This window comes from Poromitra crassiceps (genome assembly GCF_964638095.1).
Source record: "Poromitra crassiceps genome assembly, chromosome: 18".
NCBI classification, from domain to species: Eukaryota; Metazoa; Chordata; class Actinopteri; order Beryciformes; family Melamphaidae; genus Poromitra; species Poromitra crassiceps.
Genome location: NC_139636.1, coordinates 28,060,954 through 28,078,453, shown reverse-complemented (window position 1 = coordinate 28,078,453; position 17,500 = coordinate 28,060,954). Strand labels below are relative to the sequence as shown.

General features: G+C 45.7%; 1 protein-coding gene across 1 annotated transcript in view; it reads left to right on the top strand.

The window, feature by feature from the left end:
* igf1ra (insulin-like growth factor 1a receptor) overlaps positions 1-17,500 on the top strand; it is a gene marked incomplete at its 3' end in the record, with an annotated part of 164,779 nt that overhangs the window by 21,010 nt on the left and 126,269 nt on the right. Inside the window, exon 2 of the mRNA XM_083654296.1 lies at positions 4,347-4,913. Within this exon, the coding sequence (XP_083510422.1) occupies positions 4,347-4,913 (567 nt within the window). The remainder of the gene's footprint in view (positions 1-4,346; positions 4,914-17,500) is intronic.

The following is a 17,500-nucleotide window of genomic DNA, read 5'->3' as shown; positions in this document are numbered from 1 at the left end:
AGGCCTAGAGTTTCTCTTTACTAGCAGGAAGTGAGGCCTAGAGTTTCTCTTTACTAACAGGAAGTGAGGCCTAGAGTTTCTCTTCACTAGCCGGAAGTGAGGCCTAGAGTTTCTCTTCACTAGCAGGAAGTGAGGCCTAGAGTTTCTCTTTACTAGCATGAAGTGAGGCCTAGAGTTTATCTTTACTAGAGCTGGGTTCAAAAAATCGATTCTCCGATTTTTAATCGTTTTTCATTTTAATCCTCGATTATCGATTCATATGTCCAGAGATCGATTTTTTTTTTAATAAAAAAAAAAAAAAAAAAAAAAAAAAAAAAAATTACTAAACAGGCTAAAATATTGTGCTGTGTGTGGTAGTTGAAACATAGTTTCAAGTTGACGTTTAATTATGTTTGTAGTTGAAACAAAAACATAAATACTGTAGGCTACATGAATGGAAATGTTTGATCATTATTAATATCTACTTTTAGAAATTATATAGGCTGAAATCAAATCACTGTGCATAATTGTGAAAGTGTCTTTATTGACAGATGAAAAGGCTGTTATTTACCCTTTGTAAACCTGGTGAGTAAATATATGTGTAACTAAAACCATTAAAATTGACAACAGGTCTGCAACTTTTTTTCCCCATGTATCTACTTGGCTGGTTGGAAACCCTTGTGTTACATAACTGGACAGTCATGTAATTCAGGGTACAGTTCAAAAACCACATTTTGGTATTACTAACCAAATCAATATTGAAAATTGATCGAATCGGAATCGAATCGAATCGAATCGAATCGAATCGAAATTAATCGATTCGCAACCTTGTGAATCGGAATCGAATCGATTCTTGAAATTTGAACCAATACCCAGCTCTAATCTTTACTAACAGGAAGTGAGGCCTAGAGTTTCTCTTCACTAGCAGGAAGTGAAGCCTAGAGTTTCTCTTTACTAGCAGGAAGTGAGGCCTAGAGTTTATCTTCACTAGCAGGAAGTGAGGCCTAGAGTTTCTCTTCACTAGCAGGAAGTGAGGCCTAGAGTTTCTCTTTACTAGCAGGAAGTGAGGCCTAGAGTTTCTCTTTACTAGCAGAAGGTGAGGCCTACAGTTTCTCTTTACTAGCAGGAAGTGAGGCCTAGAGTTTCTCTTTACTAGCAGGAAGTGAGGCCTAGAGTTTCTCTTTACTAGCAGGAAGTGAGGCCTAGAGTTTCTCTTTACTAGCAGGAAGTGAGGCCTAGAGTTTCTCTTTACTAGCAGGAAGTGAGGCCTAGAGTTTCTCTTTACTAGCAGGAAGTGAGGCCTAGAGTTTCTCTTTACTAGCAGGAAGTGAGGCCTAGAGTTTATCTTTACTAGCAGGAAGTGAGGCCTAGAGTTTCTCTTTACTAGCAGCCTAGAGTTTCTCTTTACTAGCAGGAAGTGAGGCCTAGAGTTTATCTTCACTAGCAGGAAGTGAGGCCTAGAGTTTCTCTTTACTAGCAGGAAGTGAGGCCTAGAGTTTCTCTTTACTAGCAGGAAGTGAGGCCTAGAGTTTATCTTCACTAGCAGGAAGTGAGGTCTAGAGTTTCTCTTTACTAGCAGGAAGTGAGGCCTAGAGTTTATCTTCACTAGCAGGAAGTGAGGCCTAGAGTTTCTCTTTACTAGCAGGAAGTGAGGCCTAGAGTTTCTCTTTACTAGCAGGAAGTGAGGCCTAGAGTTTCTCTTCACTAGCAGGAAGTGAGGCCTAGAGTTTCTCTTTACTAGCAGGAAGTGAGGCCTAGAGTTTCTCTTCACTAGCAGGAAGTGAGGCCTAGAGTTTCTCTTTACTAACAAACAAATTAGTCTTTGTATTGGAGTGGCTCCACCCCTCCTCCCTCTCTCTGGCTGCCGGGCGAGCTGGGAGAAAATTCTCAATGAAACAAAGAAGGCATGCCCGGGGGCATTGGTGTCGATTGGAGAAAGCAAATACTCTTTCCTACTGGAGTAATCACTTCCGTTCTAAATTTGGAAAAGTGAACCACCCTGACAGGAGCAAATATAGCCCATTCATCCTGATAAACAATGCGCCTGCTATTTTTGGCAGCTTGAACAAAGAACATCACACACACAGGCTTTTTTGTCACTGCTGAAGTGGATGTAATTTACTCTTAGGAACATTTTGAGAGTGCATACACATCCTGTGGTCGAGTATGTGCCAAGTAGGCTAGAGGCTTCTGACATTTTTTCGGTATGATTTCCACAACCATTTCACCATTATGATCAAATCTATTTAAGAGGAGAGCTTTGGTTGTACAGTTGTTATTATGGGGCTGGAAACGGTTTCGCTCTCTGCTCCATCCCTTAGTCTTGGTTAGACAGTGTTTTGACAGGGATCAAAGTGGTGTTGTTGAAAACATCACTGTCTGTCTTATTGGACAGGCCCTGTGACAGTCCTAAGTCTATGTAAGAACATTACAGGTTTAGCCAAGGAGCTCATATGTCCAAGGCATTTCCTGTGCTGATTGTTGAACCTTCATGGTGCCGTTTCAAAACATAAATGGCCGTAATAAATATATGGAATTACTCAATCAATCATTCAGTGTTTCATAAATCTCTTATCAGGGTTCCCACAGGTCCTTGAAATCCTTCACAAAAGTTTGTGAATTGGATAAAAGAAATCCAGGTCTTTCTTGAAAGTTGTTGAAAGTAGGCAATAGGCATAAATAGACATGGGTCATTGAAAGTGCTTACATTTATATATTTTTGTGCAAGAATAGAAATTGAAGTTCTTATGATTTTTTTTCCACTTAACGTGTAGCACAGCACAGTGGAGAAGTGTTCACACATTCAGGCCCCTCTCTTTAAATGTTGTCTGTGAGCTTCTGAAAGCCTGCTTAGTTCTAATAAAAATGATCATCAGTGTAACGGTAATTATCCTTGATCCTTCTCTCAAACTATGCCGTGTTGGGCCCTTGGATTTGAGGGAACTGGGCCTGGAAAGTCCCTGGAAAATTAATTGAATTTGATGTTTATGAAGATGTGGGAACCCTGTTTTACATGATGCATCATAAGGGGATTTTACTGGTTTTATCTGTATGGCTTTTGAAGAGGAGCTTTCCAAATGTTATTGGTATTGCATAGTCACATAATGAGAATATCCTCTGCCATCAATTCCCAGCTATAGTAACTGACAGGCACAATTAAAAGCAGAGATGATTGTCATCAATAATAAATGGTGTCTTTGTTGTGCATCTGTGTGTGTGTGTGTGTGTGTGTGTGTGTGTGTGTGTGTGTGTGTGTGTGTGTGTGTGTGTGTGTGTGTGTGTGTGTGTGTGTGTGTGTGCGGGCGCGCATGTGTGTGTGTGTGTGGTGTCGGAGGACGCTCCAGGCACTGTGGTTTCAAGTGTTGTTTTATGTATGCACAGCAGAGACGAATGGCTTTTTCAAAAGCGGGGGTTATCCGAGGTGACGGAGGAGAACATTTTGTTACAGGCTCCATTCACGTTTGAAATCATCTAGACAGAAGCCGTCTGAAAATATTGACCCATGTTTCAACGACAGTTTCCTCAAGTCTTCTCCACATTAAAAATGCATTCACCTCGGTTGACCCTGCTCCAATAATCTCTCCCTTGTTGGAATAAAAATGTCTGCCTGAGATGGCTGCGTCACTTCAGGACAAGGATGGAAAACAATAACTTTTTGTACACAACAACAGTGAGAAACAAATCTTGGCCGAGCAGGACTGCAGATTTTTCGGGGCCGTGTATTAGTTGTTGTATTATTAGTTGTATGCTGTTGTTTTTGTCCTTTTCTCTTTTTTTAAACAGTACATGACGTGTTGCTCGCAAAGCGCCGGCCTTACCATCTTGACTAACAGGATTACATGCTTCAAGAAGATTATTATAATCAGGCAAAACGTAATCTACATGCTAATCTATAAATGCTTGTATACGCTACCAAATACTGCATTACCGTACATACATTTTTACCTACAAAAGGAGTCCTGCAATTTATTTATTTTTATTTGAACTTTATTTAACCAGGTTGGTCTCGTTGAGATTAAAAACCTCTTTTGCAAGCGAGACCTGGCCAAGAAGCAGCACAATGTTACAGACGTACAGTTACAACATAACATATCGCCACAACATTTGCATAAATTAGGCAACTAACAACCAAAGATTAAAAGAAAAAAGTACAACAAGATTCACATTGAAGTCAGGCAGGATTCAATCCGGTAATGTTACCACTTATGGGTCATATAACACTTACTTACGACCTGCATTTAATTTTCCTCCATGACTTTTAACCTAGCTTTAAATACTTTCCAACACAAATGCTTTCTTGGATGATGTGTTCCATCCTGAGAGATGGAGAATGCAACTTAAGGCCTCTCTGTGTGTGTGTCTTCCAGTTTGTGGCCCGAGTATCGACATCCGTAATGAGATCAGCGAGTTCAAGCGACTGGAGAACTGCACGGTGGTGGAGGGCTACCTGCAGATCCTCCTCATCTCCGACAAGACCAACAACCTCAACCAGGAGCTCTTCCGCTCCCTCAGCTTCCCCAAGCTGACCGTCATCACCGACTACCTTCTGCTGTTCCGCGTCTCGGGCCTGGACAGCCTCAGCACGCTCTTCCCCAACCTGAGCGTCATCCGCGGGCGCAACCTCTTCTACAACTACGCCCTGGTGATCTTCGAGATGACCAGCCTGAAGGACATCGGCCTGTACAACCTGAGGAACATCACGCGGGGAACCATCCGCATCGAGAAGAACCCCGAGCTCTGCTACCTGGACTCGGTGGACTGGTCCCTCATCATGGACGCCGACTACAACAAGAACGAAAACACGCAGTACAAGGAGTGCGGGGACGTCTGCCCGGGCAGGAGGACGTCCACGGAGGACAACCCTCTGTGTCAGCGGACCATGTTCAAAGGCAACTATGACTACCGCTGCTGGACCTCCAACCATTGTCAGAAAGGTAAGCTGAGATCCCTTTTTTATTTCATACCGCATCTCAACGGAGACTCGTCAAGGTAGAATGAAGCAAGGGCAGTGTTCATGAAGAAAATGATATATGTGTTACATTTTTTATTAATTTAAGGTAGCTTAATTCATTTAAAAATATCAGTATGTCTGCAATATTTTGCTTCCCTCGTCTGATACAAGTAAGTGCCGATGTATCTTTGATCTAGGTAGGTGGGTTTCGCCTCAGAAACATTCCGAAAAATGTGCATTTCTTCCCCCGAACAAATCCCATGAATCTATGTGGTGTTTTTCCTTCATTTCCGTCAGCCTGCAGGATTGTCCACGGGCCAGTGCAAACATTTCCGCTCTGTTCATTATAGAGACCTTGTCTTTAGATCAGGCTATTTGTGGAGTGAGGGATGGCTATTAGAAAAGCATACTCAGCTGAGGTTAAAGTTGCTCTGCCAAGAAATGAGCTAGTCTACCTGTCTGGACCATGTCAGTTAAATATTTGCCTTAGGGACCGTTTGCAATTTATGGTAAGGGGGTTATATGGAGGAACCTAGGGGGAGGGTCATCGTTGTTTAATTTCAGCCCAGTGGGCAGGGTCAGGCATTTTCTAAAACGGTTCAGAGGTAGGTGATCGCATTTCTAAATGATTTCAATATCAATTCAGTTCTGCATCATCTGTCCAGTTATTTCTCCATCATCGGTGCAGCGCGCTAATGCAGCGCTAATGCTTTGCGTAGCAGCTTGTAGCAACATTACACATGATCGCCGGGTCTTTTTCTCTCAGAAGTCAGAGTGAGAGAAGGCATGAGAAAGTGGGACAGCCAGGTCAGCTCTCTGGGGCTCGTGTCTGTTCTAAACTAGAGGACAAGTGTGGAAGCCTATGTGGTAGAGTCCCACAGCCTCAGCCTGTCCCTGTTTGACACAGACACAATGGCAGCCGGAGCTCTGATCAGGCTTTATGTGAAGATGTTGTGTTGTTGCTGTCTGACATCAAATCCAAATTTCAAATCCAAAAATTGGGTTTATTGTTTTGGGTCACGCCACTTGGTTTATGTTTTACATTGATCTGTTCTATTTTGTTGTGTGAAGAGTGTGGCCATGTATCCATTATCTTTTCACCTTTAACCTTAGGTGTGTCCAGAGGTGGGCCATTACATTTTTTTCAATGAAAGGAAGTCACAGAAAATATTTGTTTTTACAAACGAAGAAGGACAATCAGTGTTTTTATCAGCTTCAAATTCCTTTACCGACTGCACATAATACAGAACACACAATGCCTTATCTTATCTGAACAGATGAAAGAGTTATGGCCACAATTCAGCACAGGAAATGAGGTTAACATTAATAGATTATTAAAATAATTAAGTGGCATTAAAAAAGACAATGAATTCATTAATCAATGAATGATTTCATAGTGTATCAAATGAAAGCAGTGTTTATTAGTTTAGAAATCAGCTGTAATTGTAACCTATTGAAGACTTATCAGCAGTTTATGATGAGATAAAATGGTAAGGCAGTGCGCTTTTGTTGCTGGTTTTGCTGCTTTGTTGTGATATCAGCTGCTGATGAAGTTAATGTGCAGGTGAGAGGCTAGTTAGCAGCTGCTGATGAAGTTAATGTGCAGGTGAGAGGCTAGTTAGCGGCTGCTGATGAAGTTAATGTGCAGGTGAGAGGCTAGTTAGCAGCTGCTGATGAAGTTAATGTGCAGGTGAGAGGCTAGTTAGCAGCTGCTGATGAAGTTAATGTGCAGGTGAGAGGCTAGTTAGCAGCTGCTGATGAAGTTAATGTGCAGGTGAGAGGCTAGTTAGCAGCTGCTGATGAAGTTAATGTGCAGGTGAGAGGCTAGTTAGCAGCTGCTGATGAAGTTAATGTGCAGGTGAGAGGCTAGTTAGAGGCTGCTGATGAAGTTAATTTGCAGGTGAGAGGCTAGTTAGAGGCTGCTGATGAAGTTAATTTGCAGGTGAGAGGCTAGTTAGAGGCTGCTGATGAAGTTAATTTGCAGGTGAGAGGCTAGTTAGAGGCTGCTGATGAAGTTAATTTGCAGGTGAGAGGCTAGTTAGCAGCTGCTGATGAAGTTAATGTGCAGGTGAGAGGCTAGTTAGCAGCTGCTGATGAAGTTAATGTGCAGGTGAGAGGCTAGTTAGCAGCTGCTGATGAAGTTAATGTGCAGGTGAGAGGTTAGTTAGCAGCTGCTGATGAAGTTAATGTGCAGGTGAGAGGCTAGTTAGCGGCTGCTGATGAAGTTAATGTGCAGGTGAGAGGCTAGTTAGCAGCTGCTGATGAAGTTAATGTGCAGGTGAGAGGCTAGTTAGCAGCTGCTGATTAAGTTAATTTGCAGGTGAGAGGCTAGTTAGCAGCTGCTGATGAAGTGAATGTGCAGGTGAGAGGCTAGTTAGCAGCTGCTGATGAAGTGAATGTGCAGGTGAGACGTGAGAGGCTAGTTAGCAGCTGCTGATGAAGTTAATGTGCAGGTGAGAGGCTAGTTAGCAGCTGCTAACGAAGTTAATGTGCAGGTGAGACGTGAGAGGCTAGTTAGCAGCTGCTGATGAAGTTAATGTGCAGGTGAGAGGCTAGTTAGCAGCTGCTGATGAAGTTAATGTGCAGGTGAGAGGCTAGTTAGCAGCTGCTGATGAAGTTAATGTGCAGGTGAGAGGCTAGTTAGAGGCTGCTGATGAAGTTACTATGCAGGTGAGAGGCTAGTTAGCAGCTGCTGATGAAGTTAATGTGCTAGTTAGCAGAGCTGATGAAGTTAATGTGCTAGTTAGCAGCTGCTGATGAAGTTAATGTTCTAGTTAGCAGAGCTGATGAAGTTAATGTGCTAGTTAGCAGAGCTGATGAAGTTAATGTGCTAGTTAGCAGAGCTGATGAAGTGAATGTGCTAGTTAGCAGAGCTGATTAAGTTAATGTGCTAGTTAGCAGAGCTGATTAAGTTAATGTGCTAGTTAGCAGAGCTGATTAAGTTAATGTGCGGGTGTCGGGTGAGAGGGAGATATCAGCGCCAAGGACCTGGGCAAGGTACTATTGCCCTTTGTTTGTTTTGCCTAGACTTTTACACACTGTGGTGCTTGAGACAGACTGGGCGCCTACTTCTCTCTCTCTCTCTCTCTCTCTCTCTCTCTCTGTCTCTCTCTCTCTCTCTCTCTCTCTGTCTCTCTCACTTACTACCTCTCTTTCTCTCTCGCTCTGTCTGGTGACTGTGTCCATGGTCCACCATATCTCAGTAGTGTGAATCAAAGGTATGCAGATGCATGTTTTTGCCTGGTGAAGGATGGCTGACAAAGAAAACATGGCCACCGCTCCTGCTTAGTGTCAACTCCCCTGTCCTCTCATCAGCATGGAACGACGGTGGGAAAATGTTCCCCCGGCCGTGGTCTATTGAAGGCCTGTGTACAGCTCCCATGGCCGCTCAGGAGTCTCAAACACCGGCCTCCTCCCTCCCCCCAGACCCTCAGAACAAATAGTGGAAATCAAACCTCTCTTCCTTCCTTTAGTGACCACTTCTGTTTCCACTTAACAGCTATGGTGTTTACTGTTGTGCTTTTGTTTTTCTGTGGATGCAATATTTCGCTGACTGATTTTTATTTTCAAAGAGCGCTGCTGGAGCTTCCTGCGTGCGGGTGATTGATGGCTGGAGCCATATGTAATTGGCAGTTGAATGAAAAGATTGTTCTTCGTTTTTTATACGATGATTTATCTCGGTTGTCAAAATGTTTTAGACGTCATCGGGATCGTTTTGACTTTACTTTTGTTATTCAAAACAATACATACGCGCTCACAAATTATTATCTGGCTTAATGAGCATCTTAAATGTATTCATTTACAAAATGGTACAGTATTTAGGGTGTGATTATCTCAGGGTTCCCACTGGTTGTTGAAATCTTTGAAACTTTGTGAATTTCAGGGGGGGAATCAAGGCCTTAAAAGTTTTTGAAAATGGACATAAATAGACACGGGTAATTGAAAGTGCTTCAATTTATTTTGTGCAATAATATAAATTGATTTTTTTTTTTTTTTGTGACATTCAAGCCTCTCTCTTTTTAATTGTTGTCTGTGAGTTCTCATTATAAAAACCATCAGTGTTGTCACAGTAATTAACCTTGATCCATGTCTCAAACTATGCCATGTTGGGTCCTTGAATTTGATGTTTTGAGAAGGTGTGGGCACCCTGTTGTCATGTATTTATAAAAGAATGAGCGATGACCTTGAAGTCACATCTAACAATAGACACAGTCTGGTGTTTTGCCATGAAACCCTCGCTTCTTTTCTAACGTCGGGCAGAGCGACACTATTGTTTGAAGCAGTTCACTCCTCTCGGAGGCCCAAACAGAGGTCAGGGTGAACGCATTCATCCAGAGGGCAGTGAGGTCTCAAGGCTGCAGATAAAAGCTTCAGAGAGCTACAGGGAGGAAAGGAGGAGGAACTCAAGTCAAAATAAGACAAGCCAGCGCAAGGCTTGGTGATAGTCGCAACAGAGCTGGTCTGTGATGTCTGTTAATATTCAGCGCTTCTCTCTCTCTCTCTCTCTCTCTCTCTCTCTCTCTCTCTCTCTCTCTCTCTCTCTTTCTCTCTTTGAAGGCTAGATGTGTCTATACCTCTCTCCTTGCCGCTTAAGATTCCTCCCTTTCCCCTGCACCCCTCTGCATAATTGCCTTGTTTTTCTCCGGTACAGATGTTCCTTCAAGGGCATGCAGTGGTTTTCTAGTCAATACAGACCAGTCTCCTCTTTAATTACAGTACATGGGGAGGGAGTGCTGTCTGCCTAGTATACTACTCTAGCCTCTGGGCCTTCTAGGCCTCATGGAACACAACAAAAACTCCTCCTTCCATATGTTTGTTCGCTCACTGGATGCTATAGCTACTGCAGCTATAGAACGCTGGGTCGAGTTTGGCTTAGATTAGATTAGATTAGATTAGATGGTGTTAGATAGTCGCTGGATGTCCATACAATGGCAACAAAGCCAGGTTGAAGCTGTGCTTATGGCTGGATGGAGGCGGGTGGGAGTGGCTCTGTTGGGAAGTGGAGATTGGAGTAGAGGAAGTGGAGTTGAGGAAGTGGAGATTAGAGTAGAGGAAGTGGAGTAGAGGAAGTGGAGATTGGAGTAGAGGAAGTGGAGATTGGAGTAGAGGAAGTGGAGATTGGAGTAGAGGAAGTGGAGATTGGAGTAGAGGAAGTGGAGTAGAGGAAGTGGAGATTGGAGTAGAGGAAGTGGAGATTGGAGTAGAGGAAGTGGAGTAGAGGAAGTGGAGATTGGAGTAGAGGAAGTGGAGATTGGAGTAGAGGAAGTGGAGATTGGAGTAGAGGAAGTGGAGATTGGAGTAGAGGAAGTGGAGATTGGAGTAGAGGAAGTGGAGATTGGAGTAGAGGAAGTGGAGATTGGAGTAGAGGAAGTGGAGTAGAGGAAGTGGAGATTGGAGTAGAGGAAGTGGAGATTGGAGTAGAGGAAGTGGAGTAGAGGAAGTGGAGATTGGAGTAGAGGGTGCTTTTTAGTGGGAGGCAGTGGTGCGTGGAGAGGCCCTAACATGTGGGGAGGAGGGGCGCTGAGGGGAAATGTCAGAGAAATGTCAAGTATACGAGCTGGACAGCGAGCTCTCGCTAACACACAGGCCACACCCCTCCTCCCTCCTCCCTTCCCCTCTCCTCCCCACCCCTCCTCCCTCCTCTCCTCTCCTCCACACCCCTCCTCCCTCCTCTCCTCTCCTCCCCACCCCTCCTCCCTCCTCCCTCCTCTCCTCTCCTCCACACCCCTCCTCCCCACCCCTCCCCCCTCCTCCCCACCCCTCCTCCCTCCTCTCCTCTCCTCCACACCCCTCCCCCTCCTCTCCTCTCCTCCCCACCCCTCCTCCCCCACCCCTCCTCTCCTCCACACCCCTCCTCCCCACCCCTCCTCCCTCCTCTCCTCTCCTCCACACCCCTCCCCCCTCCTCCCCACCCCTCCTCCCCACCCCTCCTCTCCTCCACACCCCTCCCCCCTCCTCCTCTCCTCTCCTCCCCACCCCTCCTCCCTCCTCTCCTCTCCTCCACACCCCTCCCCCCTCCTCCCCACCCCTCCTCCCCACCCCTCCTCTCCTCCCCACCCCTCCTCTCCTCCACACCCCTCCCCCCTCCTCTCCCCTCCTCCCCACCCCTCCTCTCCTCCCCACCCCTCCTCCCTCCTCTCCTCTCCTCCCCACCCCTCCCCCCCCACCCCTCCTCTCCTCTCCTCCCCCAACCCTCCCCTCTGTCTTCACTCCCATCCTTCCTTGTAATTCCTCCCTTGCTTTGCTTCCCTCCCTGTCACTGCTTGCCTCTCTTCACACACACCCGTCTTGTGTCTTGTTCATCCTGGACTCCTCCTTGTGCTTCTGGTGTCTCCTCCTCTCTTCTTCACACTACTCTCTTGCGCTGGTCTTATCAGAGAGGGGCTGTTAACAGCTCCAGCTGTGTCAGATATCTCTCCACTGTTTACTCGTCGGAGGCATTCTCTCATCGCTCCGGTGGTGGCCAGCCGGCCGGTTTGGCTGCTGGCCCCCGGGTTCCTGTGACATTGCGTGCCGTTTGCTTTGAGTTTGTGGGCTCCCGTGACTAAATGCGTCTGTCTGGCTGGCTTCAAATAGGCCCCTCAGGTCTGTGTCCCAGACAGGCTCGCCGTCGTCGTCGTCGTCTACCCCCGGATCAGAGCCAACAACGCCACACACACCTCTGCTGGTCATGCTGGCCTCTCTCAGGGCAGGTTGCTCTACTCCTCACAGCTCCACACAGAGCAACACACTCTCACACATAGCTCACAGTCCTTTATGTGTTACAAACTCTTTTATGCTTGCATGATTTGAGGAACATCCTAAACCAAATACTGTATATAGATATTCATTGACAAAATGGCAGAAGTCAAGTCCCCTTCTGAATTTTGAATCAATCTAAATGTTACTTATTACAGTCGTGCGTGACAATACCTCACATGCTGTTAGTTGCCTTTGCTTTGGGAACGAGGGAAATCTAACAGAGGTGTTATTGCGTTCATGTCAGTGTTCCAGTTGAAAAAGCTGGAGGTGTTATATCACACATTAGATGCTGGTTGAGCTGTTAGTGTTGGTGTGAAAAAAAAAAAAAAGGTGGGTGAAAAAAGTTTAGGGAAGGCGACCTGCCCTCCCTGTCATCGTGAGCTCTGTGCGTCCTGGTCCTGAACCCAGCAGAACCCGGCAGAGTGAGAGGTGAAGCGTTTTTAGGAGCTTTGGCAGTTTGGCAGAGCAGAGCACACCAGCCTGGGAGCCTTTTGCATTTGATCATATGTTTACTCCTGCATGCCAGAGGCCCACTCGATATCACTGCTCTGAGCACTTTTAGAGGACACAGTTGTAGGGTCGAGTCACTGGGTTCAGACTGGCAAACAAAATCCTATAGTGTCACCATTATTACCATCTTTACACGTATCTTTCTTCCTGTCGTTATTATGAATGTTCAAGAATGCAATTGCAAGTTTGTAGCCTGATAGTGCCATATCATGCTATGTCAACTTTGAAAGGGCAGATGGACATTCATATTTGATATAGTCAATTATTCATTTGGGTAAATTAAGTAACAAATAATACTAAGCTCAAATTTTTTTCCCCCATCTCTATTTTCACCATGAGATGGGTTCTCCGGCTCACCAGGCTAATTTGATTCACCAAAGAAATATGAATGAATTGTGGAGGAAATAGGATGCAAATCCTCCCCCATCCTGCAGGGCCTCTTTATGAATTGATTTCTAGACGTAGCATAATATAGCTCGTGCTTCTCACTGACAAGATGACTTATAGAGAGATCACATTGTACAGGAAGTTACGCTCCTAGTGTTGCTGGCCAGGAGCTGCGTGTATTGAGCCATGTTTGAGTGGGATGGACTCTGCGTCTGGCCCTTTAAGTGAGTATATAAGGTAGAAATTCCTGCTGGCTTAGTCATTGGCGTTCCCGAGGGGATAAAGAGGGGGAAAATACACAGTCCAGAGGCTGTATGCAGCAGACGATATGTGCTGGGACATACAGAGACTGTTTGTGGGAAGAAGTAGGTAGCTGGACTGATGATGGTGGTGGTGATGGTATTGATGTTGAGGTGTGGTGCATTTTTGTGTGAATGTTTGTCTGAGGGCGTCGCGGAGCCACGGTGGGGCTGTGTTGTTATATGATCGTTTGTAAGTAGTTTTTGTTTAACAAACATCATCCCGGAGCTTGTCCAGCACATACAGGGTCCAGCACATACAGGGTCCAGCACATACAGGGTCCAGCACATACAGGGTCCAGCACATACAGGGTCCAGCACATACAGGGTCCAGCACATACAGGGTCCAGCACATACAGGTCCAGCACATTCAGGGTCCAGCACATTCAGGGTCCAGCACATACAGGTCCAGCACATACAGGTCCAGCACATACAAGGTCCAGCACATACAGGTCCAGCAGCACATACAGGTCCAGCACATACAGGTCCAGCACATACAGGTCCAGCACATACAGGTCCAGCAGCACATACAGGTCCAGCACATACAGGGTCCAGCACATACAGGGTCCAGCACATACAGGGTCCAGCACATACAGGGTCCAGCACATACAGGGTCCAGCACATACAGGTCCAGCACAAACAGGGTCCAGCACATACAGGTCCAGCACATACAGGTCCAGCACATACAGGGTCCAGCACATACAGGTCCAGCACATACAGGTCCAGCAGCACATACAGGTCCAGCAGCACATACAGGTCCAGCACATACAGGTCCAGCACATACAGGTCCAGCACATACAGGTCCAGCACATACAGGGTCCAGCACATACAGGTCCAGCACATACAGGTCCAGCACATACAGGGTCCAGCACATACAGGTCCAGCACATACAGGGTCCAGCACATACAGGGTCCAGCACATACAGGTCCAGCACATACAGGTCCAGCACATACAGGTCCAGCACATACAGGGTCCAGCACATACAGGTCCAGCACATACAGGTCCAGCACATACAGGGTCCAGCACATACAGGGTCCAGCACATACAGGGTCCAGCACATACAGGGTCCAGCACATACAGGTCCAGCACATACAGGGTCCAGCACATACAGGGTCCAGCACATACAGGGTCCAGCACATACAGGGTCCAGCACATACAGGTCCAGCACATACAGGGTCCAGCACATACAGGGTCCAGCACATACAGGTCCAGCACATACAGGTCCAGCACATACAGGTCCAGCACATACAGGGTCCAGCACATACAGGGAAGCTTGTCAATATTTCATGGCTTTTCGGAGGCTTATCAAAGGGCCGTGTGGTGAGGGACAGGAAGCAGAGAGGGCTCCGGTTCCAGGAGAGCCCGGTGCTTTCCTTGGGGCACAGTATGCATGGTGGTGACTCAATGCCCATACAGCTCTCTCTTCTCTCTCTCTCTCTCTCTCTCTCTCTCTCTCCCTCTCTCTCTCTTCTCTCTCTCTCTCTCTCTCTCTGCTGTGCCCTGCTCCATTTTGCACAGCGCTCAGCAGGCAGTGTGCCAGAGTTAGTGCCAAAGAGAGATGGCCCTCGTGTTGATCAGACTCATTCACACATGCCCCCACACAGACTAAATGGCATAATCAGATCTATCATCTTCTGGGCGCTCAGCTTGGCTGCCTATTCATTGGGTCACCACAGCTCCCTGGGAAAGGAGAAAGTGGGGCCTGGAGCTCGGTTACTGCCATGCCCAGGCCTTTGCTGCTTGCTGCTGCACACCCTACTAGCCTGGTGTCAGGAGCTAGTCAGCAGCATGGCGCAGCACTATGTTCCCGCCGCATGGAGCCGATCTATGTTCCCTCTATGGGAACAAATCAACAAATAGATCCACTCCATAGGCCCCTATGGAGTGGATCTATTGGTTTATTATTAAAAGGATCCCCATTAGCTGACGCCTACATGACAGCTATAGTCTTCCGGGGGTCCAAGACAACAACAATACACATTACATGACAAGCAATGAAATAAAATACAAAAACAAATGACAAAATAAGAACAAGAATACAAAGCAAATGTAAAACCAAGACAAACCAGTATAGCATGGTGAGCTTAGCCCTCTAGCTACCCCGTGAACCTAATACAAAACAAACATGGAAAGCGGACAAAAAGACATGCGATATGGGGTGGATCTATGTTCCTGTATGGAGTGGATCTTAGTTGCTAGTCCATGGTGTCACTGATTCTCTTTGTTACTAGTCCATGGTGTCACTGATTATCTTTGTTACTAGTCCATGGTGTCACTGATTCTCTTTGTTGCTAGTCCATGGTGTCACTGATTCTCTTTGTTACTAGTCCATGGTGTCACTGATTCTCTTTGTTACTAGTCCATGGTGTCACTGATTCTCTTTGTTACTAGTCCATGGTGTCACTGATTTTCTTTGTTACTAGTCCATGGTGTCACTGATTCTCTTTGTTACTAGTCCATGGTGTCACTGATTCTCTTTGTTACTAGTCCATGGTGTCACTGATTCTCTTTGTTACTAGTCCATGGTGTCACTGATTCTTTTGTTACTAGTCCATGGTGTCCACTGATTCTCTTTGTTACTAGTCCATGGTGTCACTGATTCGCTTTCTTATTACTCCATGTTGTCGTCTGACTCGTCACTGATTCTCTTTGTTACTAGTCCATGTTGTCACTGATTCTCTTTGTTACTAGTCCATGGTGTCACTGATTCTCTTTGTTACTAGTCCATGGTGTCACTGATTCTCTGTTACTAGTCCATGGTGTCACTGATTCTCTTTGTTACTAGTCCATGTTGTCGTCTGACTCGTCACTGATTCTCTTTGTTACTAGTCCATGGTGTCACTGATTCTCTATGATACTAGTCAGTGGACTAAATACCATTAGAGAAGGCAGACATGGCAGGCCCTTTCCCTTTGTGTTCTCAGATGCCTTATGTCTTGTTAAACGGTGGAACACGGGGGAGAAGTGAGAGAGAGAGAGAGAAAACAGCTTCTCCATGTCATTTCTTCAGTTTACTACTGCCCCTTCAGTTATTCTATTAGAAACAGTTACATTTATACTGTGGGCCCTTGTCATAGTATAGAACAGTATTGTCGATTACATTTTGATATCCATTCTTGAAAAAGTTACTTCTCAACTAAACATTTGTGAAAACAGCACATATATACAGTATTTTGAACAAACGTATGTTGCCCATGACTAGACACACAGATGTGTTGAAAATGACACATCCTCTTATTAGAGTGTATATAAGTGTTTTTTAGATCAGTGTTTGATTAGAAATCACAAATCAGTCTTAACTGTTTACAAAAACTTCACAGCATTTTCATTACAATCAGCCAACAAAATTGCCAACAAATCCACCTACGTGTGTGACTGTGAATATTAAAGGATGAGGAACTATATCGCATTTGTGATTGCTTGTTTTTTTTTAAATTGTGATTGCATGGTTTTAAGTGTGTGTGTGTGTGTGTGTGTGTGTGTGTGTGTGTGTGTGTGTGTGTGTGTGTGTGTGTGTGCGAGTGCGCACAACGTGCATTGGTCTCTGTCTCGGTACAGTACATTCCATCTACACCCCTGTTCCCTCCCTCTCTCCCCTCTCCCTCCCTCCTTCTCCTTCCCCTCTCCCCCTCTCCCTCCCTCCTTCTCCTTCCCTCCCTCCTTCTCCTTCCCTCTCCCCCTCTCCCCCTCTCCCCCCTCTCCCTCCCTCCTTCTCCTTCCCTCTCCTGGCCTCTGCCACATTTTCTCCCATCTAGGTCACATTCATAAATGTCATTCTTGGGAACTTTTAGCAGGAAATCTTAATACATTCAACCCAAAAACAGAGGCCTTCTTCACTAAGTACCCATGCAGAACCTGGGCCCTCTCAGAGCAGAGGGGGGAAAAATCTGTTTGGTTACAAATAGTTTTTCTGCTCAATTGTGTTTTTATTGGTTGCCTTTGGACTTCCAGAGTCCTTGAGCATGACTGGCGAGTGTGATTGGTCAGAATGGAATTCTCTTTACCCTCACGGTTTAATTTGTTTTGAGTTCCTCCCAAAAGCAAAAATTGTAACATATTCTATTTGCTTGACTGCCTAAGCCGAGTGTGGTGAGACTCATGAAAACCCACAGACACGTGTCGACTGCTATGGCTAACTTTTGATGTCAACAACACTGTCTGTTTTTTTTCTCAATGTAATTTCAATTTGATTGCAAGTTAGCAAAGTTCATTCACGATGATATGGTTTATACAGTGTGTTATTGTCCGTGTACGAACAGCAGGGCTTATTGTCCATTGATAGCTGCTTCTGTGAGTTTATCCGACTCCTGTCCTCTGTGGCCTACAAAGGACTCCTCTCAAAGCGCTGACAGATTGGACTCTTTTCCTAGGTTTCCTCTCGTAGACGTGATTGACCAAAATAGGACCTGTGTGTGTGTGTGTGTGTGTGTGTGTGTGTGTGTGTCATGCTGCTAGCCTCCAAAGAGACTGACACACTTGCACTCACATCCAAACACATAGGCACTCACACACACACGCACACACACACGCACACGCACACACGCACGCCATCTCCTCTCTCACGTGCCATTTGCCATCCCTCTGACGAATTTTCCTCAACTTGTGCCCAGTTTGTGTGTGTGCCCACTGTGAC